This window comes from Metarhizium robertsii (genome assembly GCF_000187425.2).
Source record: "Metarhizium robertsii ARSEF 23 chromosome Unknown MAA_Scf_4, whole genome shotgun sequence".
In the NCBI taxonomy this organism is placed as follows: domain Eukaryota; kingdom Fungi; phylum Ascomycota; class Sordariomycetes; order Hypocreales; family Clavicipitaceae; genus Metarhizium; species Metarhizium robertsii.
In genome coordinates, this window is record NW_011942182.1 from 3,170,440 (window position 1) to 3,192,347 (window position 21,908).

The 21,908-nt window shown below is 50.9% G+C and overlaps 10 protein-coding genes across 10 annotated transcripts; 5 read left to right on the forward strand and 5 right to left on the reverse strand.

Annotated features, from left to right (window-relative positions):
- Positions 1-2,115: 2,115 nt before the first annotated feature.
- MAA_03077 (uncharacterized protein) lies at positions 2,116-2,757 on the reverse strand (the record flags this gene model as incomplete). Its single annotated transcript, XM_007821075.1, has 1 exon — positions 2,116-2,757. The coding sequence occupies one exon, from the start codon at positions 2,755-2,757 to the stop codon at positions 2,116-2,118; it is 642 nt and encodes a 213-aa protein (XP_007819266.1).
- Positions 2,758-4,320: 1,563 nt separating this feature from the next.
- MAA_03078 (complex I intermediate-associated protein 84) lies at positions 4,321-6,765 on the forward strand (the record flags this gene model as incomplete). The annotated part of the gene is made up of 2 exons (XM_007821076.2): positions 4,321-6,530; positions 6,597-6,765. 2 exons carry the CDS (start codon positions 4,321-4,323, stop codon positions 6,763-6,765), a joined length of 2,379 nt encoding a protein of 792 aa, XP_007819267.2.
- Positions 6,766-6,960: 195 nt separating this feature from the next.
- On the reverse strand, positions 6,961-7,703 carry MAA_03079 (Ribosomal protein S18; the record flags this gene model as incomplete). The annotated part of the gene is made up of 2 exons (XM_007821077.1): positions 6,961-7,152; positions 7,221-7,703. 2 exons carry the CDS (start codon positions 7,701-7,703, stop codon positions 6,961-6,963), a joined length of 675 nt encoding a protein of 224 aa, XP_007819268.1.
- Positions 7,704-8,029: 326 nt separating this feature from the next.
- On the forward strand, positions 8,030-8,683 carry MAA_03080 (RNA-binding S4; the record flags this gene model as incomplete). Its single annotated transcript, XM_007821078.1, has 2 exons — positions 8,030-8,185; positions 8,288-8,683. 2 exons carry the CDS (start codon positions 8,030-8,032, stop codon positions 8,681-8,683), a joined length of 552 nt encoding a protein of 183 aa, XP_007819269.1.
- Positions 8,684-9,615: 932 nt separating this feature from the next.
- MAA_03081 (Methyltransferase type 11) lies at positions 9,616-10,599 on the forward strand (the record flags this gene model as incomplete). Its single annotated transcript, XM_007821079.1, has 2 exons — positions 9,616-10,366; positions 10,430-10,599. The coding sequence occupies 2 exons, from the start codon at positions 9,616-9,618 to the stop codon at positions 10,597-10,599; spliced, it is 921 nt and encodes a 306-aa protein (XP_007819270.1).
- A 122-nt stretch (positions 10,600-10,721) lies between these two features.
- On the reverse strand, positions 10,722-13,979 carry MAA_03082 (SNF2 superfamily RAD26-like protein; the record flags this gene model as incomplete). The annotated part of the gene is made up of 1 exon (XM_007821080.1): positions 10,722-13,979. The coding sequence occupies one exon, from the start codon at positions 13,977-13,979 to the stop codon at positions 10,722-10,724; it is 3,258 nt and encodes a 1,085-aa protein (XP_007819271.1).
- Positions 13,980-14,635: 656 nt separating this feature from the next.
- On the reverse strand, positions 14,636-16,556 carry MAA_03083 (pantothenate transporter liz1; the record flags this gene model as incomplete). Its single annotated transcript, XM_007821081.1, has 8 exons — positions 14,636-14,980; positions 15,043-15,321; positions 15,375-15,767; positions 15,820-15,924; positions 15,976-16,051; positions 16,104-16,129; positions 16,185-16,260; positions 16,312-16,556. The coding sequence occupies 8 exons, from the start codon at positions 16,554-16,556 to the stop codon at positions 14,636-14,638; spliced, it is 1,545 nt and encodes a 514-aa protein (XP_007819272.1).
- Positions 16,557-19,595: 3,039 nt separating this feature from the next.
- On the forward strand, positions 19,596-20,429 carry MAA_03084 (triacylglycerol lipase-like protein; the record flags this gene model as incomplete). The annotated part of the gene is made up of 5 exons (XM_007821082.2): positions 19,596-19,748; positions 19,809-19,836; positions 19,905-20,076; positions 20,140-20,276; positions 20,338-20,429. The coding sequence occupies 5 exons, from the start codon at positions 19,596-19,598 to the stop codon at positions 20,427-20,429; spliced, it is 582 nt and encodes a 193-aa protein (XP_007819273.2).
- A 255-nt stretch (positions 20,430-20,684) lies between these two features.
- MAA_11129 (uncharacterized protein) lies at positions 20,685-21,099 on the forward strand (the record flags this gene model as incomplete). Its single annotated transcript, XM_011413095.1, has 2 exons — positions 20,685-20,714; positions 20,767-21,099. The coding sequence occupies 2 exons, from the start codon at positions 20,685-20,687 to the stop codon at positions 21,097-21,099; spliced, it is 363 nt and encodes a 120-aa protein (XP_011411397.1).
- A 261-nt stretch (positions 21,100-21,360) lies between these two features.
- MAA_03085 (pantothenate transporter liz1) lies at positions 21,361-21,659 on the reverse strand (the record flags this gene model as incomplete). Its single annotated transcript, XM_007821083.1, has 2 exons — positions 21,361-21,433; positions 21,484-21,659. The coding sequence occupies 2 exons, from the start codon at positions 21,657-21,659 to the stop codon at positions 21,361-21,363; spliced, it is 249 nt and encodes an 82-aa protein (XP_007819274.1).
- Positions 21,660-21,908: the final 249 nt, after the last annotated feature.

Here is a 21,908-nt window from a genome sequence, read left to right on the forward strand (position 1 = left end):
CTTACCTAGGGAAATATCTCTTGAAATACTCTGTATCCCTTGTCGAAGTTTACTGGTTGTTACTCATCCAATGGAGTAGAGATGGAAGACGCAAGTTGCCCAATCCAAGTCCCCGGCTTCACCCATCATGGCGACTGCAGTCTCATGTGCAAGCCAGCCGAATGGAAGGATATCATGGTATTTTTCTTAGGGAATTATGTATCTCATGCGGCAACAGTTATCGGAAGACCGGGACAGAGCAGTCTCTCGTGGGCTGTCAGCATACTACTTGCTCTATGTTTTCCTGGGGCTGGCGTCTTGGTAGCAGTTCATGCTGTCAGCAGCCTGGCTTGTTTTGCTCCGACAGAACTGACGAAAGCAGCCAGAGCCGGGGCTATATGTCTGATTTTTAAGCCGGACGAGATCACCTTCTCGGAAGAAGATGACGCTGAAGCCGGGGGATCCATTGTCAAGCAAGATGGCATTTCAGAAGTCTGTGATCCAATGCAACCCAGACCACAGTCAACAGGCTGCATATGCAGAGGCGGAATCTGTGTCACTTGCACTGATACCAGGACGAAAGGAAGCATCAGTGTAGTTGATACTGTGGCCAGGGAGGTGCTTGATGAAGAAGGAGATGAGGGTAAGATGAAAATTTCACCCGAGCTACTTTGCGTATACTAGTCTTCTGACCTTTTTTTTAGTGTTCCCCCCGGATATATCAACTACCCACGTGAATGGCATTTCACGGCTACCTAAAGGATATCGCCTCGTGGTCTTGCCAAAATGGGTAACTTTTGAGGACGACATTCCTGTAACCCAGGGCGGGGGATTTAAAGAAAGGATGGAGCATACATTTACCGCCACTTTTCGACCAAGACACAAGACTGAGGGCCCTGTAGCTTCCAGCCATAACATGCTCAAAATTTTCGCATCTGTTGGCCAACTCGTCTACGCTGCTCTTACTCTTTACGAAACAAGAGGGAACCAAATTGCCACATACGGGTATGCGGCGTTTGGATTCACGGTCACGCCGTATATTTTGATGTCCATGTTGAACTTGATGGGGAATCTGATATGCCCCCAGTACTCGACGATGTTTCTAGTTAACTCTCCTGCACTGGACAAACTACGAAATAAACTGAAGGAAAATGGGTTGGCGCATAGATACCCCTTGGATTCAGCAGTGGGCCGAATTAGCAAAGAGACCGAAGAACGTGTCATCTACTCTTACGGAACTGTCCTCCGAGAAAATAAACTCACACCCATGACCCTTGAGTTTTTGTTTCGTTCCGAAAAGGATACAGCGCGAACGACAATACCGCTGTATATCGCCGGCGCCATTGCTGCAGCGCCGGTTGCTATTGTCGGCGCCATGTCCTTGTTCCAGCCAGGGAAAAGCGCACCTCATCAACGGGTCTGGACTATGCTTTGGCTTTGTTTGGGGTCTGTCGCCGGCCCTGGTCTTGGCTCTATGTCAACAATATTTGTGGAATCCAGGCCAGTTCTTTGGAGATTGAACAGTGGGCCACAAGAAGAACACCGACCCCCAGGCAAGGAGAGAAAAGTAAGTGACCGTTTTATGACTTATCTTTTGCTCGGGGCGTTCATGTTTTTCGCTGGGATGTACATGATACCTGCGATTGGGGGATTTGTAGTAGTATGGAACATGGTGTCTGAATACGGAATATGTATCAAGATGACATGAATTGGGCTTTTAATACGACTCGCCAAGTTATTAGCTGTTCTGAGGTAACTCCAGAAGTCTGGTCAAAACTATTTTTGTGAAATCTCAAAATTCTTTCGTGGTTCTAATACTCCCATAACTAGGTCGTATGCCAACGTGAGCCCTTGCCATACGTTTGAGCAAAGCTGCTGCTGCTGATCAATTTGAGCCTTTCAACTAGATTCCAATCATCTCCCAAAGCTTCCTTTTTTTTTATCTTCCCCTCCAGGGGCCCCTACTGGGGGCCGCCTGCAGCCAAATCCCACTTCTTATCCAGCACCATGGTATGTACTTGTCTGCCCGCCTCGGCAGCTCGACCCATGCCCTGGGACAAGAAAGCCCGTGTGCCTTATGCCCCAGGTCCCGAGATCGCAGCCCTCGTGTAACCGTGTGACAGCCAGAGCGTCGTCCTAGATATGCGCATTCTTAGGCCACGGCCACCAACCACGTAGCGGCATATCATCGTAAATGGCATTAAAATTTTGCCCGGGATCACCTCGGTTATATGCATAAATCCACCTCCCGTCTCCAGTGAAGGCAGTCATGTCGGCAATATTATCAACTGAGAGATTTTGGATTCGGAATTCAGAAAGAGCCTTGACTTTGGGGGCGTAAACTACGAGGCTTGCCTTCCACTGGGGATCCTCCGCCAAGTCAATGAGATGAAATTGACGCCCGCGAGTGAAGCCGTCCTCAGCAAAATTACCCCACGAATTGTGGAAGACTTTAGAGCCGGTAGGATCTATATTATCCTGCGACCAATATAGGCCTTGCTCCATGGTTGCGCACACGTCTTTGAAGTGAATGTCCATATGTGCTATCCAGATTGCATCGTTGTGGGTTTTTTCGTCGTACTTCCATGGCCCAATTAGTGGGGGAAAGTTCATGTCTTTTTGCAGCTTGATTCGGGCACTTCCGCCCTTAAAATGGAAGTCGTTATGAGCGCGGTATTTTCCCTTAATGTTATTAGAAGGGGTATAAGGGGGAGGAGCAGGAGGAGCAGGAGAAGGAGGGGAAGAAGGGCCAGGTGAATCTTCCAGCAATGACTTCATATCCGCTAGCGAGACTGGTTGCTCTTGAGTTTTTTGCCTGAAGAAATGGTTGCTGAGCGGTAGTTGAGGAGATGAATTGTAAGATGGTTTTTTTTTTATTAAAAGAAGGCCCAGCCATATTTTATACTTGGGGTGGGATCTTTTCCCCCTGGGCGTGGCGTTTTTAAGCTTGACCGTAGTATTTTAATCTGGGGTTTACATGCGGCGGACTTGCATTAGCCGCCCGCGAAAAGGCATTTATTGTCTTGTTGCTAAACTATGTCTGTGTCTAGTTCTCCTCGCATGTTGGATCTCTAGACCTTAAAAGTCTTGGGTCGTCTGTAGTAGAGCTTGCATGGTGTGCCTGTGAATTACTTGGCGGGTTTATGTCTTACCTGATAGCTGGTTATAGGATATTATATATAAAACAGTAAATAAGGCGTCTGCGGAACAAATTGAAACTACCAATTCAGTGTTATTTGGCAGCCTTGGCCTTTTTGGCCCCTTTGGCCCCTTTAGGAGCTGTTCTAGCAGCTTCCTTGGTGCTGCGTTTAGGTTCCGCGTTCATTAAAGCCTTCCTTTGCTTCTATGATGATGATGGCTGAGGCTATCGCGAGATGGCTTTAGCTAGCGGGGCGCGATGCAGCACTAATTACGCTGGTGTGCGTGTAACGCGTCATGATACGCGTATAAATGGTTTATTTTTCTAGTCTTTTACTGTTCTTAGCTTACAGCCTAATACTATATTATTAGATGTTACGCTTGCACGATACTCGTATGCCTCGCTCGTCACGGTACAAACTCGGTGGGTTGAACTTCCCCCATCAGCAGAGTAAGAGCAGATGGTGATTTCCTATAATCTGCGTAAACAGAATGGAGGCTCGCTTATTCTATGCTCTTTCATATACTGCTACTTCTTTGTTTTTGTTTTGGCCTTTTGGCTTTTGGCTTTTTTCCCCCCTCTCTTCCTGCTAAACATCAAGTCATACAGACTCGTTACACACACTCGTAACACACCTCGTTACACACACTCACTACAACATCGTCAACAGAGTAGAGGGAGCATCGTCGCCGTGGGGGAACCTTACTACCGGAAAGGAGGGTGGCGTTTGGGGTGAGAGCATGCGATTATTAAGGGTCGTGGATACTGGCTTTTACCAGTATCATTATATGTAGTTTCTCTACGTCGGTGGTCTTGTCTGTTTATAAAAAATAATTATTACCTCGGCGCCATCAGCGACTAAGTGGACGAGGACGAATACAGCGGTTTTTCTTTATTTATTGCACGATACTTGTTGTGCCGTGAAGACGATTGCTGAGCGAAGTTTACTCGGTGGCAGAGGTGATAAGTTTTCGGTTAAACCACGGGGATTTCATCATGTATGTATGTGGTTATGAGACCCGCAATAATTGTCTAGCAAACTGAAGATAGCTTTAACCTGCTCAAGGTGCGGACGCCTTCAACCTGCAGACCAGGGTTTTCACCTTGAAAATGTTCTTGTAAGTGGAATGCGACCCTTTGTTGGCTCAATGATCGATCCACTTACTTCTATAAGTGCCATCAACTCCTAGAATTAATCAACCATGAGGGTGAATCTGGCCCGTCATGGTCGCCGGTTCCTAGTTTACCGGCCGACGTCCGCTCCAGCATGTCTTCCCTGCGTTCCTCCGACCCGACGACGACCGATTTCGCGACCTGTGGTGCAGAGGACTTTTGCGAGGACATTTCTCAATGCGCTGTTCCAGAAACCTCCGCGAGAAATTCGACAACCCGAGTATGAGCCAGGATGGATGCAAGTCATGGTTTGGAGAAGTCGGATGCTCGATAATCTGCGACCGCCGCCAAGGAAAGAATTGATAGACGCATTGAGGAAGCTTATGCAATCCAAGTTGAAGAGGAAGATGCCGCTGAATAGCACGCAGGCCTTACAATGTCGCCGATTGCTTGAATACCTTACGACTAGCGACGGACATGACCAGCACTCGAAGTCGCTGTCCTCGGCGGATTTGTCCATGATACGACAAGTTCTTCTCGATATCGAACCGCAAGAGAGAAGTGAAAATCATTTGGAACTGGCGAAATCATTATACGCAGTCTGGTCTTCGGGAAATCACACCGGCAAAGCTCGACCTCCCCAGCTGCAATGGAGCTATTTCATCAAGATGCTATGCGAGTACGGTGGCTCGGAAGAAGCACTGCTAATGTTGAAATCAAAGTGGGCGGATCCTTCCTATCATGCCTACTTGGTCAAGGAGGATCGACTGCTGGCATCCGTGGCCCATGGACTTGCGAGAGAAGGCAAAGAAGCAGAGCTTGTCGAGCTAGTCAACTATGCCATGGCGCATGGTGTCCCGTATGATGCTACCATCCAAGCGGTCATGGTTCGATATTTTGCCAACAACGACAAGGTTACCGAAACTCAGTATTGGTTTAGCCAGCCAATAGACCAAAAGTACTGTCAGGCTCAGGTTTATAGAGACATAGCATCATTCGCGAGAAGAAACGACCTCCAGGAATGGGCAGGGCCTCTTATTCTTGAACTAGGGCAGTCGCAACCGAAAAGAAAACACTGGGATGCTATACTGCAGTCCATCTTGCTACTTGGGAGGAGCTTGGCGGAAGTAGAAGCCATGATGGGACATATGGTCGATCGCAACGGGGCGCTTGCTCCCACAATCAGCACCATCAATGGTCTCTTGACTGTTGCAATCGAGACTCAAGATTCGGAATTGGGTGAAGGCATACTTGCACTTTGTGCCGAGAGGGGGCTTGCGCCGAGTGGAGAGACCTATCTTCGTCTGTTGCGGCTGAGGTTAGAGGCTGTCGACCTCAAGGGCGCACAACGCGCTTTTGAACAAGTCAAACACTTCGAACCATGGAACAACGAAAATGGATCTGATCTCTTTGATGATTTTCGTCAATCCTCCAATAAATATTTGACTCTGTTATCACGCCAAGTACCTCCAGACTTCAAGACTATTCTTGCGCTTCTAGACGCACTCGAGGAGGAACAGATGCTGCTAGACCCGGAAACCGTAGCAGCTCTTTGTGTCAAGTTTCTGGAGAATGATCAGCACTTTGACGTAATGGATTTGCTATCTCTCCATTCTTTCCTATATAGCGAGCAGCAACGAGAGGTTGTGCAACACGCCTTTGTGACATTTTGTCTCGACAAAGGGACTAGTACATCTCGAGCATGGGGCGCGTACCAACTTCTTCAACAATTCTTCCAAGATACGAGCTATGAGCTCAGGATGAAACTGATATCATCGTTCTTTGACCGCAAACGGCCCGATATGGCCTCCCATGTGTTTGGGCACATGCGTCAACACCGAAACAAGACCTATCACCCTACTATGGATACGTATATACTCTATCTAGAGGGAGTCGCACAGAATCCTGATCCCGAGGGATTAGTCTTGGTGCACAACATGCTCAAGATGGATACTACTATCCAACCCAACACAAAGCTGTACACCGGGCTGATGCTGGCTTACGCAGCTTGCGACAAGCCGACAACATCATTGGACTTTTGGAATGAGATTATCCAATCTCGTGAGGGTCCGTCATATGCAAGTTTACAGGCAGTGTTTTGGGCTTTAGAAAAGAAATCCGGTGGAGATAAGCAGGCCCGTGAAATCTGGGAGAGAATCGAGCGGATGGATTTGGAAGTGCCTCAAGCCGTGTACAGTGCATACGTGGGCGCCGTGGCCGGAAGTGGCAATGAGAAAGAAGTGCGTGGGCTAATTATGAATATGGCATCCTACGTTGGATCGGAGCCAGATTCAATGACGTGAGTCTAACGAACTGCCATGGACATGAGGATAATGAAACCAATGATACTAATCTATAGAAACAGACTAGCCATTGCGCACAACGCACTCCCCGGACAAGAACTACAAGCAAACTACCGCGACTGGGTAAAGAAAAAGTACCGAGCCACATGGGCAGAGCTGGACAAAGTTGGCAGACGGCTCAACGAGTACGGCCTCTGTCAAATCAAAATCAAGCGAATCATGAAGACATGATTGTGTATAAAAGCAAAAGGCATATGTGTCTTTGGATATTTGTATCTATACATGAAACGGAGCTTTAGGCTGTTGTACATATAGTGGGATATGAAGAATAGGCGGCCAACGAGGTTGCCCACTTCTCGGCAGATACCAACTTGTTTGAACCCCCTTCCCCTTACTTCCGAAGCTGCATCTGTTTCCATCTGCACTTCATCTCCTCTCAGGGAAGAAGTCGTCCCGAATCATCTCAGGATGATCATGAATCGTGGGATAAATGCCCATGCCCTGAACACGACGAATCATCTTGGCAATCTTGCGCTGATTGACGGGCCGCAAGCTCGTGCCGGCAGAGTGAATGATTTGGCCCGACGAGGTGGTGAATTCCTGCACAAGAGAAAAGTTCTGCACCAAAAAGTTAGCAGACCTGCGTCAAAACCGTGCACTTCCTCATCGAGGGCCGCCGCCCTTACCTTGTACATGTCCAATGGCCTAATGCCCAATGCATCAACGACATCATTGCTCCTCAACGACCTCTTCCTCCACTTCTGCATCTCCACGGGACTCAAGTCGTGCGGCGAATACACATCGCCCGCATCCCACCTCCTCGGCATCTGCTTCAGGTAATCCGCCGAATTCTTGGAATTCCTCAGCGCCTCGACGGACTCGAGCCTGCTCCGGTTTTGCTTGTCGGTGTAGCGGTTCATCATCTTGGCGGCTGCCTCGCCGGGACGCATGGCGCGCACACTGGGGGCGCGCTTGTGGCGGTCGGCGCTGATGGAGAGAAGACTGCTGCTAGACGAGGGCGTCGGCGGCCGGGCCGTCTGGTGGTGAGGCTGGGGGTGAGGCGGCTCCCGGGGGGGAGACGCGACTGCCGGCGAGGAAGAGAAGGCGCGGAAAGCGCTCCAAGGGGAGCATTGAGCGCGCAGAGCGCACACGGGGAGTCGCGGCGGCATGGTTGGCGATTGTTGCTGGTGTGAAGTTGGACACCCCGGAGGAGAGAAAGCGATGAAGTTGTAAGGTGTGAAGCTAGCTCCTGGTTGGTGGGAGTCGAGAATCGTCCCACTTTATTTTCTTTTGGATTTTCTCCGTGCAAGCAATCCGGCCTTTTTGGAGTTTGCAACTCGTCACGACAAACCTTTATCAGCGGGGGGCATCTGCTTTTTTTTTTGCGCAGAGCTCGTAAAATTTCGCCCATCGCGGCACGAGTTGAGGATTCGAAAAACGGCTAGCAAGCTGTACACACGAGCACTTGACTCTTGCAGACCTCCCGCCGGCCAAGATGGTGCGCAAGCTCAAGTACCACGAGCAAAAGCTCCTCCGCAAGACCGACTTCATCACCTACAAATCCGACAAGGACCACCGCGACAAAGCCGTCATCCGTCGATACATGATTCAAAAACCTGAAGATTACCACAAATACAACAGAATCTGTGGCGTACGTTTTTCTTCTTCTCTCCCACCCTCGTGCGGCTGAGCAGCATGCAACGCCAGCTTGCATGCCCGAATAGCCTATCGCTGACATGACTCACCTTCTCAGTCCCTCAGACAACTAGCCCACCGCCTTTCGCTACTGCCCCCCGAAAGTGCGACTCGCCGCAAGCACGAGGAGCTCCTCCTCAACAAGCTCTACGACATGGGCATTCTGCCCGGAACGTCGAAGCTTTCGGCCGTCGAGAAGAGCGTCACCGTCAGCGCCTTTGCGAGGAGGCGACTGCCCGTTGTGATGACGCGGCTGCGCATGGCGGAGACGGTGCAGGCCGCGACCAAGATGATTGAGCAGGGGCACGTGCGTGTGGGTGTCGAGACGGTGACGGACCCGGCGTACTTGGTGACGAGGTCGACCGAGGACTTTGTGACGTGGTCTGTGGGCAGCAAGATTAAGAGGAACATCATGAAGTACAGGGACCAGTTGGATGATTTTGAGCTGCTGTAGAGCAGCTGGGGCGGGCGTTTTGCGGCGTTGGGGCGGTTTCGAGATTTCACGGGAACAAGCATCATGCGATATGGACAATGTCGATTGTCGACTTGGTAGAGAATTCAGGCTCTTTGGCTAACGAGTATTTCTAAACGCGGTTGTCGTGAGTGAAGAATGGACATTTCTCCTTCTTCAGTGTGCTCAGTCTTGGGAGTTGTAGCATCATCGTCTATTGGTAGGCGAGCTTCCAAAACGGGTCAAACCGCCTCGTGCTCGTAATGATGAATTACTTGGCTCACCCCACGCTGGGTCAAATTGCCCTAAAAACGCAACAAGTACTGGCCAAAGAACCGCTAAAGGTATCCATAAACCACGCAGGACATCTTTGCCTGCTTTCTTGGAGTGTTGTGTATTTCCATAGTAAACCACTGCACATCCCTCTGAGTCACTGCATCCTGTGACATGCTTGCCCATCTTTGTCTTTGTTACGGAAATATATATTCTCTCGGTGGAGGCTACACCCAGCAGCTCGGCTTGTCGGTGGACCCCGACGGCGGTGTTTTCGGCCCCACGGCCCGGCCTCTCGACTCGTGGCATTGGCTGAAAACTGCCTCGCTTGGCCCCCCTCTGCGAACGCATGAGCGGAGGGCCGTGGCCCGATTTGGCGATTTGGGGCATGAAGTAAAGGGCGTGCGGGAGTCGGCCAGAGTAAATAAAAGGAACCAGGGCGTATTAGCCTTGCGAGGACCGGGAGGGCAGAAGCTGGCACTTGAGGCAAGCTCGTAGGCACATGACTTGAGGCTGCTCCTTCTCCTTCTCCTTCTTCACTCACACCCCTACCACTCTCCCCTCTATTTTTATTTTCTCAAATTACTAAGAATTCAGTTCCATGTAATTTGGAGTCGTTCTTCTCCCCCCCTCAATGCACCTTCCCTTTTGCTCTTATCACCATGTCCATCTTCACCGATATCCAGCAGCTCTTCACGCACCTCATCGAGCCATGGCTCATGATCGGCTTGTCAATCACCTACATACCTAGTACCATCGCCGGCCTCGTGTCCTCGGGCAACTATGGTAAACTCTTGTCGCCATTGGCCTTTGGTGAAGAACTCTTTGGAAACCTCTGGGTGACGTTGGGTCCACAGGCAAAGGCTGGTGCAGAACCAGTCGTTGTTCCACTCCTCGAAGGCAAAGTGTCTGGCGGAAAAGTCCATGACCATGTCGTATCCACGCCTGTGCATGGAACGGTTCTTGAGGTTGGTGCTGGTAGCGGTATGTGGGCGGATGTCCTGGCTCGCATTCACAGAAACGCCCCGTCTGGGAATGGTGAAACAGAAGGGCTGAGAAGTAGGAAGGGTGAGAGTGGAAGAGGTAAAAGCGGCATCACCAAGATTTATGGCATTGAGCCGAATCCAATCTCAGCGGCGACCTTGCGAAAACGAGTGAAGGAAGTTGGCTTGGGGGATGTGTATGAGGTGGTGCCTGTAGGCATCGAGGACGTCACGAACCCTAACGCGTGGGAGGGCAAGATTGAGCCTGGGAGCGTCGACTGTATCGTTGGCATCAGGTGCATGTGCAGTATTCCGGATCCCAAGGAGAACATTGAGCACCTGTACAAGTTGTTGAAGCCGGGCGGTACGTGGTATGTGTTTGAGCACGTCAAGACGGCCCGAGGGTTTCCTATCATGCCTCTTTATCAGCGTAAGTGCTTCGATCCTCTGCCTCGTGGGGGGGGGAAATTGGGTGACTAATTCGATCGGGTAGGCCTTGTCAACTGCGTTTGGATGTTCTTCATGGGGTCATGCCGGATTTGTAGACCTACCGATCAGACGCTGCGTGACGTCGGCATCTGGAACAAGTTTGATCTGACAACTTCACCAGACGAGCCCCCTTATGCCGTTCTGCCTCATGTCATTGGAGTCTTGACCAAATGAGCATAAAACCAGAGCCTACCTGGCACACACGAAGTCATGAAAAGGTGCATGCCGCAGCCAGCGAAGCATTGACATTACAAAAAAGGGGGTATCTTCCGTAAACAAATATTCTCTCAGAACTCCTATAGCTCATCATCGTCATCGGAAATAAAAATTGAATCTCGTTTCGATGCGCCCTCCACCTTGAACGTTTTTGGTTTCGCATCACTAGCGTTGGCTGGCTGGTGTTTAGCTCTCGTTTCGCCTTCGTCCTCAGGCTTAATGTCCTCCTTTAAGGCGACAGTCTTGACATCCTCGTCCTTGACATCCTCGTCCTTGATGCCCTCTCTCTTGATGCCCTCTCCCTTGATGCCCTCTCTCTTGATGTCTCCCAAAGTGACCCCTTCAGCCTTGATGTCCTCATCCTTAATATCGCTCCTTATATCCTCATTCTTCACCCTTTTTATGTCCTTGTTCTTGCTCCTCGTCGTGTCTTCATCTTTAACCTGCGCCACATGATCGCTCTTCTCATCGTCCTGGACACTCTCATCCTCAACTGCCGCCTCAGCAGCCCTTTCCAGTTTCAGATTCTCCGCCTCCTCCAACTGCGCCTCTCTCCTCCTATAAAAGGTGTCCAAGCAGTTCCTCCTAGCTTCCTGCGACCAACTCTCCACCACAAGAGCAAATTCCGTAGCATTGACGAACCCGAATTCCCGGGCCATTGAGCAGAATTGCCGTAGACAGACATCCTCTGGCGGTCGATATGTGCTATGTAGCATGTCGCGATCGTCTTCGTCCTGGGAATTCGCAAACAGGGCATTCTGTCCCTCCGTATCCCCATCCGCATATGATCGCATGGCCGCTCGGCGCGAGAGCTGCTCCTCTATCTTTGACGTGCCGACGACTTCAGAGTTGTCGTGAGTGTATTCTACGCCAACCGACGTCAGGATTGCCTGGATGGCGTCGCTCTTGGGCGCGCCCGACTTTTTGGACTCGAGGAGCTGCTGTTGGTTTTCAGCAGTAAGAAGCGCAGCCAGTTGACTCACACCGCCGTCTTCAGCGCCCGCATCTTCCCGTTTCAGCGGACCGAACGCCTCCTCGTCCTTGGCTGCCTGTTCCATGTCCACATCTGCCATGTCGACGCCCGCTTTGGCTTCAGCTATGTTGGTGTTGTTCACAATGTTTCTCACTAGGCTGGACGTCCCGTGGTACGTGAATATATTGGACAGGCCGAAAATTTCGCCCTTTCTGTCCTCGTCATGCTGTACACCCTTGAAGTACCGGCGTTCGGATGAGGCGGTGTATCCGATATTTGCCTGTTGTTGCTTGTAGACTTGTCGTGCGTAGACGATTTCCTCTACAGTGCCCTGTGATATAAGGCGGAAGACTTCGACATCACGAGTTTGGCCGATTCGGTACGCGCGGTCTTGAGCTTGCAAGTCATATGATGGGTTCCAGTGAGGATCGACAATGACGACTTTGTTGGCAGAAGTGATGTTGAGTCCCACACCCCCTGCCTTGGTTGAGATGAGAAACACAAACTGGGCGGGGTCTGAGTTGAAGGTGTCTACGACGTCTTGTCGTTCCTCGTAGCTGAGTGATCCGTCTAGGTAGCTGACGTTGTAGCTCGTGCTCGTGAATAGGTGCTGTAGGATACGGAGCAACCGGACGCTGTGCGAGAACACAAGCACCTTGTCGCCGTTTTGGTGCCAGAACCTTAGCAGTTTCTTCATGACTTTCCACTTGCCGCAGAACTCGGGGTTGACAAGATTTGTAATCTGGTCTCTTTGTTCGTAGAGTGGCTTCCATGTATTTGGAAGGCATAGCTTTAGCGTTTCCAGCTCCTTTTTATGCTTGTTTTCAAGGTCCGTGGTTGACGGCGTAAGCAGCGCGAGGTGGTTCGCTAATTTTTGCAACGTAATCATGCTTGGGAATACGATGGCGGGCCATCGTCTGCCATCCGGGAGGCGGGTTTGACAGCACCAGCCTTTCTTTCTGCCGTGTGGACATGGGTCTGATATGGTGCGTAGAAGATGGATCTCAGGACAGCTGAGGAAGTTCTCGTATGCATCGGCTTGTAAGTCTGTGAGAGGGCAGAAGACGACTCTGTCCGTCTTCTTTGGTAACTGATCTGCAATTAGGGTCTTCATGCGCCGCAAAAAGTAGCGAGGCAGGAGGTTCTCAACGAGCTTCTTAGCGGTTTGTCGGGCCAAACTAAGTTGGGCTACGGTTGCGTCGTGAGACTGTCCGACTGTCAGAGGCTTGCTGATGGTCTGCATCCATTCCGACTTGGGCCCGAAATGTCCTGGGTTTGTCCAGTCAAGAAGTGTCCACAGTTCCTCATACTTGTTTTGAATGGCGGTTCCGGTAAGTCCGATACGACAAAGCGCATTTACTTCGTTCATGGCCTTTGTCGTTTCGGACGACCCATCCTTGAGTCGGTGGCATTCGTCTGCAATGCAAGCATCCCATTGCACCATGTTAATAGAACTCCGGTTGTTCTTGTATGTGTCGTAGGTCGTAATCATGATCTCAAGGAGCCCCGATCGTGCTGTTCCCATGATGTCGTCCTTGTTTATGCCATGATATATGTCAATGTGCCACCACCCCCATCTGTTCAACTCGTTCTTCCAATTGATGATAAGCGATCCAGGGCAAATGACGAGGATCCTGGGATACCAGCGACCAGGGCAAAACCGAATCTCCCTCATTCGCTTATCATCCCGCTCGTCGCCAGTCTTGCCGAATGCAGCTGCCAGGAATGCGGCTACCTGGACTGTTTTACCAAGACCCATGTCGTCGCCGAGAATACACCCTTCTTGGAAGACGAACTTGCGATGAAGGAACTTGGCTCCTACCACCTGATAGTCTCGCAGATATTGAGCGATAGGTGCTGGAATGAGCCCAGCGGACTGGGGTAGCTCAATGTCCCTGTACGGCCGAGACGGCTTGATACCACTTCTGACATCAAACTCGGGTCTTTCCTTCAGCTCTCCTACTCTTCTTGATTCATGAAAATCAATATCGGTGTAGTCTGGGGGGAGCATGAGAGCAGCCTCGTGATGCTGTTTCTTATTCGCATCAAAGTTTCGACGTCTCTCTTGCAGATAGTCCGGAATGTCGCCAAGATCAAGCTCATCTTTCGCGGCATGTCCATCATTACGCTTTGGATTTTTCTTATGCTTTGCGATCGACTTGCGTTTTGCCCTTCGCTTTGCTGGCTTCACGGGCACTCCATCTGAGCTGTCAGACCAGTGGACCTTTTCCGAGACGTCCTCGTTTTCAACTTTGCGCTTTCTTGAGCCTCTGCAAGATCCCTCAGCGGTTGAAATTTCATTTTCAGACGCCGTCGGGTCATTATCCAATATCTCGATGATCTGGTTCTCATTTTCGATGTTCATTTCGGCGTCGCCATGGTGTTGCGCAGACTGCTAGAACGAGCACGTGAATGCGCGTGTGGATACAGAGCAAAACGCGATGCGATGAAGTTGACGCCACCCAGGCAACACGATCACACGTGACTGTTCTTGTCACTTGCCAATTAGTTACGCCTACCAAGTGCGAGAAACTTCACTTGAAAGCCTATTCGCGCTTCCGAAGCTCTTGTGAGAGAATTTCTGTCAGGTCTCTTTTCGTGGAATCTCTGCTCGTTCTGGATGGCCAAGAGTTCCGATGTCGATGCAAAATTTGGGGAAAAGATGCATCATATGTACCGTCCTCCTTTGACTTGGCGGCACAAGCTAGGATTCCAGGTGCCAATAAACGGCCCGTCTGGTGCATGTGGGTACCTACAGGTACTCAAGGTGCCAGCTGCACTAACAAAAGCCGAGGTCGCCCCAGCCGTTAGTGCACGCTGGGCTCTCACGGTTACATGTATCCATTTTTACAGTGACGAGACCTCAACATGATACCAGCACTTGAGCCTACTACTCCGTCAAGTAGTAGCACAACCATCGAGGCCAACTTTATCTAATTATCAAACTTCACGGGCTTTCTGACCCGGAAATCCTCTTGTATTGGTTGGGCGGACAGCATACGGGCAGTACATGACAGACATCTACACCAAAAAACGAAATCCATGCTCCACGGCCTCCCCAGGCGCCGCATTAACTGCACCCTCAACCGTTTCTCCTCTGTCCAATATATTGTTCAGCCGGACCAGCATTCTCTTCAGCACAAATGCTGCAAATATCGCCACTGCTGCCATGACGCAGTTGTGAATAAAGGCTCCGGTATATTCCGGAGCAGCCGACTTGGGGTACAAGTAACTGGCATAGATCGATGTGCTGTTCGCCACGGCATTGATAAAGGCAAGTGCTGCAGCTCTTTTGGCTGGCGGACGTGGTAAAGTATTGCTGATCCAAGCCAGGGCAGTAGTAAATCCGCTATAGAGACCGGGAATCTAAACAAGTCATGTGTCAGGACGACCATCCTTTCCACGCACAGAGGCAGATGCGGACCTACCATGAGCATGATGGCAACGTATCTGGCGGCAATGTTTGTTGTAGCTGCCGAGATGATAAACGTCACCATTGCCAGACACAGAGGAATGCTAACGTGATAAAACCGCTCGCCAGTTCTATCTGCATGCCATGCTGTTGCGAATGTAGTGATGACGCCCAGAACGTACGGCGGCGCGGTCAACAACAGCGTAACTACCGGCTTATACTTGAGAGTCGCGACGACGGTGGGGAAGAAATTGGTAACAGACGCCGCAGCTATATTGCCAAAGAGCATCACAAGCTAGGGTAACGGTCAGTATGACGGATGGTAAAGTACTGCGTCAAGAAACTTACCAAGACCCAGGTTTTCACATCTTCCAACGCGAGCTTGAAGCCGTGCCAAAGAGTCTGTTCTTGCGAATTCACCCAATCATCCTGGCCGATATCTTCCTCCAGCCTCCAGACAGCAAGCGCCATTTCCTCCTTGTTCAGCCACTTTGTCGTTCGCGGAAAGTCTGGCAAGATGAAGAAGGCAACAATTGCAATTGCGACAGTAATCGCGCCCTCAATGATGAACAGCCACCGCCACGCACGAAGGCCGCGAGTTCCGTCCATGTTGCCTGTGATGCCAGCGGCAATGAGGCCAGAAAAGGCGCCAGATATGAGTGATCCTGCATAGAGATATGTCGTCCGCACACCCAACTCTTTGCGTGTATACCAACAGCTGAGATAGTACAGACAGCCTGGCTGATCCACAATGGTCAGCACTGGATGTCAAATTGTGCGGATGAGGACTTACAAAGTATGCTGCTTCAACGAATCCAAGGAAGAACCTGGCAGCTAGGAGTCCCCCAAAGGAGTGGCAGCCTGCGGTTGCAGCCGAGATGACTCCCCAAATCGCCATCTGCATTCGTCTCAGTAGGGGTTCATGCCATTTTTGAGCGTGTTTACTTACGCAGATAGGCAGGTATTTGCCTGGCTTCCCAGTCTTGTTAAGAAGCAAGTTGGACGGTACTTGCATTAATAGATATCTATGACGCATAAGCAAAAGTCAGATGGCGCGGCCAAGTTGAGTTATCATACCCCACGAAGAGGATACTGACAGCGGTCTGAGTGGCAAGTTGTTAGTAAGAAGCTTCTTTGTCCATATTGCAAGCAGCTTACAGAGAACTGAGTCCCGCTTGAATTAAGCTTCAGATCATCTTCCAAACCAGCAAATCTGGCAGATGCGATATTGTTCCTAGCGTACTGTTTAGTCGTGGTCCGGTAAAAGGTTGAAAAAGACCCGTACCTATCAATATAGTTCAGAATGTACATGACGACAATCATTGGGAGGATGCGAATGTCAATCTTCCGGATGAGCTTCTTCTCCAGCTGATCGCGCTCCTCGGGCGACATGAGACGAATTATCTCGGGAGGCTGAAACCCTCGGGGCGCACCCTTTGATGAACCATCTGCTGAACGAAACGCGTGGGTAACCCCGGCCGAGAAGTCGTCTGGCGCTGGCGTGCCAAGTTTGTCTTCGGTGCCGTTCATGATGAAGTGCTCTTGGAACTAACAAGTAGAACGACAGCTATGGATAGGAATAACGGCATGCAATACTGCACGTACGAATAGGTTTTGCAATGCAACAGTAGAATCAAAACGAGAAACGAATGTCAATTATTTAGATGTTTGCGGCAAACAAGAATGCATCGGCTCTTCCCCCGCCTACGCATTTCCCGTCCCGCCACCTGGTAATGCACATCTGCCTTCGCATCAAAATGGCCCCGAGGTAGCGCCAGCTCGGGGCTTCTACGTCGTGAACAGGGAAACTCGACATGTTACACAAGGGCGAAATACTAGATGATCGCTCTGATGATTCAATTTGCGGGGGAGGCCGCGCTAAAACGTGGGGGATCTGCAAGCCTGGCTTGACGATGCCAGGATTCAAGACAACTTTGACAACGTGGTGGGGGCAGGTCTTGGAGATGAGACGGCGGAAAGACCGACAAACTGATGGCTGGTAGTACCTCGTCCTGGGGTAAAAGCCTTCTGGAAAGAATGTTCGTTTGCCCAACAGTTGAAGGCTCTCGCCGTGCCGTCGCCACCGTGGGTGACCGAATTGGCGTGCAAGTGGCGCTGCCTCATGGCTGGGTAGATGCAGCCACAAGCAATTGGCTTCATCATGCATGCCGTTGTCGAGCACTGCAGATTCGCATGCCTCAGGCTCTACATGCAGTGTTGATATGCTTCACGTGTGGTGTACGTGGAACGAAGCAAGTTGACCTTGCTCTTAATGTCATTGCATTTGAGTCTAATACAGTCTGGTCAACTTAATAGACTCAGTGCTGATATACCAGACATATTACTGTCTGGTATACGGAGACTTGGTGGGCAAAGATACCTCGACCTACTACTTAAGTACCTAAGGCAGTAGGTACCTCGCAGCGAAGGCCCAAAGGACCCTCCCCCCAGCCGCAAAAGAACCAATTGACAACTGAAGGGATCCCCCGAGTCCTGACCTTCACCACATGCAGCTGATTGGCCCTTGGGGCTAGTATTTACATGCTACAAGCAAGTAAACCAGACGAGACATCTGGACGCTCCTCTTCTCCTGCTCTCTGCCCCTTGCCGCTTCGAGCCTCTTCCTCGCTGCACCGTTTCTCTCCCGTCTCCCCCACGTCTTGTATTCTCCTCATCACTCTGCCCCAAAGCGCAAAAGACAACATTGAAATGATTGACGACGAGTGGAGATATGTCGCCCCTGGCGGCCCTCTTATGCACACCTAAGGGGCCAAGCACATGGTTCATCCTCGACTGGGATCAACGACATATCAGCGCCGTTAACGCACAAGAGAGCGAAGATATCGCCATCAGATACCTCGAGAAGTACATTGATTCCTTAGGACTTGACGTATACGCTATCCATCTATCACAGCACGTACATTTAAGCTCAAGTGGCTTTGGCAGCCAACTTGCGTCATCGACGGCTTAAATCTCAAACATGGCATCGCCCACCAGGATATCGAGGCGCGAACTATGCTCGTCGACCCCAAGACAGACATCCTTATATCGTTTAACTTCAGTTATAGCGGCCGCATCAGCGGCATTGGATATGGAAAAGACTGAAACGATATCAAGGGCGCCATATTCATCCTCTATGAAATCAGCAACCGGGACACGCATTCCCGGCATGTTCCTGAAGCCGCCCTCTAAGGACGACGTACTTTATGGTGATGAGAAGGGGAACTCCACGGTCGTAACAATGGTCGTCCTAAATGCTCAGCGCCGTGACGAGCGAAAGAAGGACGCTATCCTCTTAAATTGGGAACGCCCTGCACTGATCAGGCTTAGGGACGGGAATCGGTTGTTGGCTCGTGGACAGTTTACATCCAGTAAAGATTGTTCAGGCTTGGCTCAACCAATCGAATAGCTAGACCGGCTGCCTAGATTGATATCTTGCTTGCCCGCGTCGCCCTGGGGTCACATGCACTCGGCAGCGCCAAACCAACCGAAATTAGGCTCCTTTTCTTCTATGCGCATTGCGCTGTACGCAGGCTAAAGGCGACACATCCCGAATGGCACACCATAGTTCATGGATACTTTGTCCTCGAGAGGGGGGGAAACAAGACTTACTACTACTCCGTACTTTCCTAGTTAATCCGGCAGACTTGTCTCAGGCACAGATACTTCTGTGATCATACTCTTGCAATGAAGACGAGGCGATCCGGAGTCCGGACGCGGTTTACGGCCATCAGTAAAGACTGGAGAACAGGGCGCCATCAGCCCAACGCAATCACCGTTTGTTGGTCATGGGCGGTACAAGTTTGCTCTTGTGAGAAACATGGCTTGCAGTGAAAGCTATGACATTTGACTCGTCGTTTGGCCCGTGGGATCGTACCATGGACAATGACACCAACACGGACAGAAATTACGCTGCGGATCTGAAAGAGGGCGTTCCGACGGAACAAAAGCAAAATGAAGGCACACAGGTGTATTGGAGCGCCGCCACAACACAAGAGCAATACTGTTTGTCATAGTCGGCCCAACATTGTGGCGCGTCGACGACTACTGATTATTAGGGATGGATACGGGGATTCAAGCGCAATTTCCATAGGTGTCAGGACCAGGGCTGCGGAACTACAATTTTGGTCCTCCTCCTTTCCACTGTTGCCCATGATAGGCCAAAGGATGCCTCAGTACTACCAGGCCTGGCGGTTTAGCTCTACCGCGTATGAATTCCCGATCCGTCGCATCCACCGTCGGGGCAGTTGCTGGCCTGTGTTCCTGGCCGCTGTCACCAAATCATGATGTACTTTGGAATACGAATCGATTAAGAAGAAAAGAGAGTCAGCATCATGAAGTGGTGTCCACTAGCCTCGACTTTGCGGCTGCCAGGCAAAAGAGACAAGGGAGAGCAGCTCGGTATAGAAATCCCGCCTCCCTAGTGTTGATCCTGCCAACAAAACACCAACAACATCGTACGACTGTTTACTTGGAGTGATTTCTTTCCATCGACGAGCCGCTCACAATTGGACGATAGCTTCGAGTTAGCCTAGCTACTTCGATGACGACAGCGGACCCTGACCTACCATGCCCGTATCCCCATATGCAACAGAAGCATGGACCGAGTACGTACTGGGAATCTGTGTCCTCGTTGCCCGGATTCTTTGCCGCACCAGCGTGGTGGGAATGAACTGGGATGGAGATGACTACTTTGCCTTCTTGGCCATCATTCTCTGGACAGTGGGTGCAAATCCTGCTCCATGTGAGATCCCAAAACAATGTCTAACGCGGGGACGACAGGCAGAGCTGTGTATGTTTCATATGATAGGTACATATTCCCAGCCGGATATATGATGTTTTGACAAAAGCGTGGTGAGCGAACTGACCGTCCCATAGGAACACACGGCTCCCTCAAAGGCCTCCACGAACACAAAGCCCTCACACTCACCGACGAAGAGAGGCACAATATTGCGATTGGGGCCAAGTGCATCTTGGCAGGCTGGTGCATCTACGTCTCTCTGATTTGGGCACTAAAAGCCTGCATGCTCTTTCTCTACGGAAGGTTAACGTGAGCCAAGCCCCCGCTCCTGTAGAGAAGACTGGGACATATTGATTTGCTGACACTCCCAAGCCTGGACCTCAAGCAGCGGCACATGGTCAAGATCACAGCCGTAGCCTGCGTCGCAGCATACATCTCCCTCATTGCCGTCATTGGGTCGCATTGCACGCCCATCCAAAGGAAGTGGCAGATTCACCCATATCCCGGCGGTGCGTCAACCCCCGTGGCAAGTCGATGTGCCGGCACACCCTATTGACAAGAGAATCGCAGATGCCTGTGCTCGGGGCACGCCCATGCATTACGCGCTATTCGTCACAAACGTCAGGTTTGGGCTCCTGCTTCTCACCAACTCGCTAGAATAAAAAAGAACACGACGGGGGAAAAACTAACCTGATGTAGCACCGACTTGATGATTCTAGCTGTTCCGTTACCGCTGCTTTGGAAGGTCCAAATGCCGTGGCACAGGCAGGTTTATCACGACTCCAGCTCGAATGGCGTATTAACCGGTCGCGTGTAGGAAGCTACTTTGCGGGATCTGGCTTTGCACGGGGGGTTTCGTCGTCATCGCTGCTGTTTTCCGTTGCATCATCTGCCTCCTAAACGATAACAAAGCCAACATGGCTTTAATCTGGTCCCTTCGAGAAACGGTAAGCCAGAACTCCTGGACTTTGAATGCCGGTTCATTCTGATATGGCTTAGTTTGTCGGCATCATTGCCACCAACATCCCCATCCTAGGACCCTGGATCGCTCGCGCCGTCCACAATCTGCGCGGTATTCATTCTGGTGGTGGCTCCAAGACAAGTGATGCAGGGGGCTTATCAGATCCCCCCGGCGGACACAGATTATCCCGACTGGAGAGACGGGCCAAGGAGAATAGGATCCGGAGGGGCTTGGGCTGGACGACGATTCGCAGCGGGAGCCATGACCGTATTGCTAAAGAAGAGCTTGAGCTACAATCGAAGAGCCCGTCGCAGTCTGATTGGAGTGGGATCACTGTGAGTGGCACCGGGTCTTCTGGGCTTGTGCATTGAAGGGCGAGCTTGAGGCTTCATGTTCCGGTCCCTCGTAGTATAATCGTCATGTACGGGAATGAATTATCACAGGGTCGGAGATAGCGAACGATGAATATTCTAATAAATTCAATGCAAATGCGTCCCAAAACACCATATATACGATGCCGCTAAATATATACGTCAAAAAGCCTCCGAAACAAAATCCAACATCCTCGGAATCGGGCGCTTCGCCCCCTCCTCGTGCATTTCACAATAGAAGGCGCGCCCGAAACCACCGAGTCAGACGTGGCCGTCGGCAACGACCTTTGCAAGGTACGGCCAGCCCAGTAGCATGGAGATGCCGGGGACGAATCTGTACCGCATTAGCACCCGTCTGCGCCTCGCGCACGGGGAAGAACTTACATGGCCAGCTGTTTGCCCAGACGTTTTCCCTCGCCGGCCCAATCGGCCTTGGCGGATTTTTGTGCAGCGGAAGGGCGCTGGAAGGGATGGGATTCCATAGACCGCGCGGCGGAGCGGGCGGCCGTGAGGAGGGAGAATGACCTCCGTGATGCGATGCGGGAGACGGCAGAGTTCATTGTGTAAGTAGAGTTTTTGGACAAGTAAATGCCTGTTGTAGAGTGGAGTTTGATCTCGCAGAGAATATGGAGTAGAGATTGCCTTTTTTGGCTGCTGATGTTGTATTCGATGCACTTGACGTGGTATGGATGGCTGTGACGTCTGTTTGAGGATGCATGGCATGCCTTTTTGTACCTGGTGGCACGTCATGACGCCTCCCGCACATGACGTTTGTTTTTCCCGTTTGTGACAGAAATATTTTCCGGCGT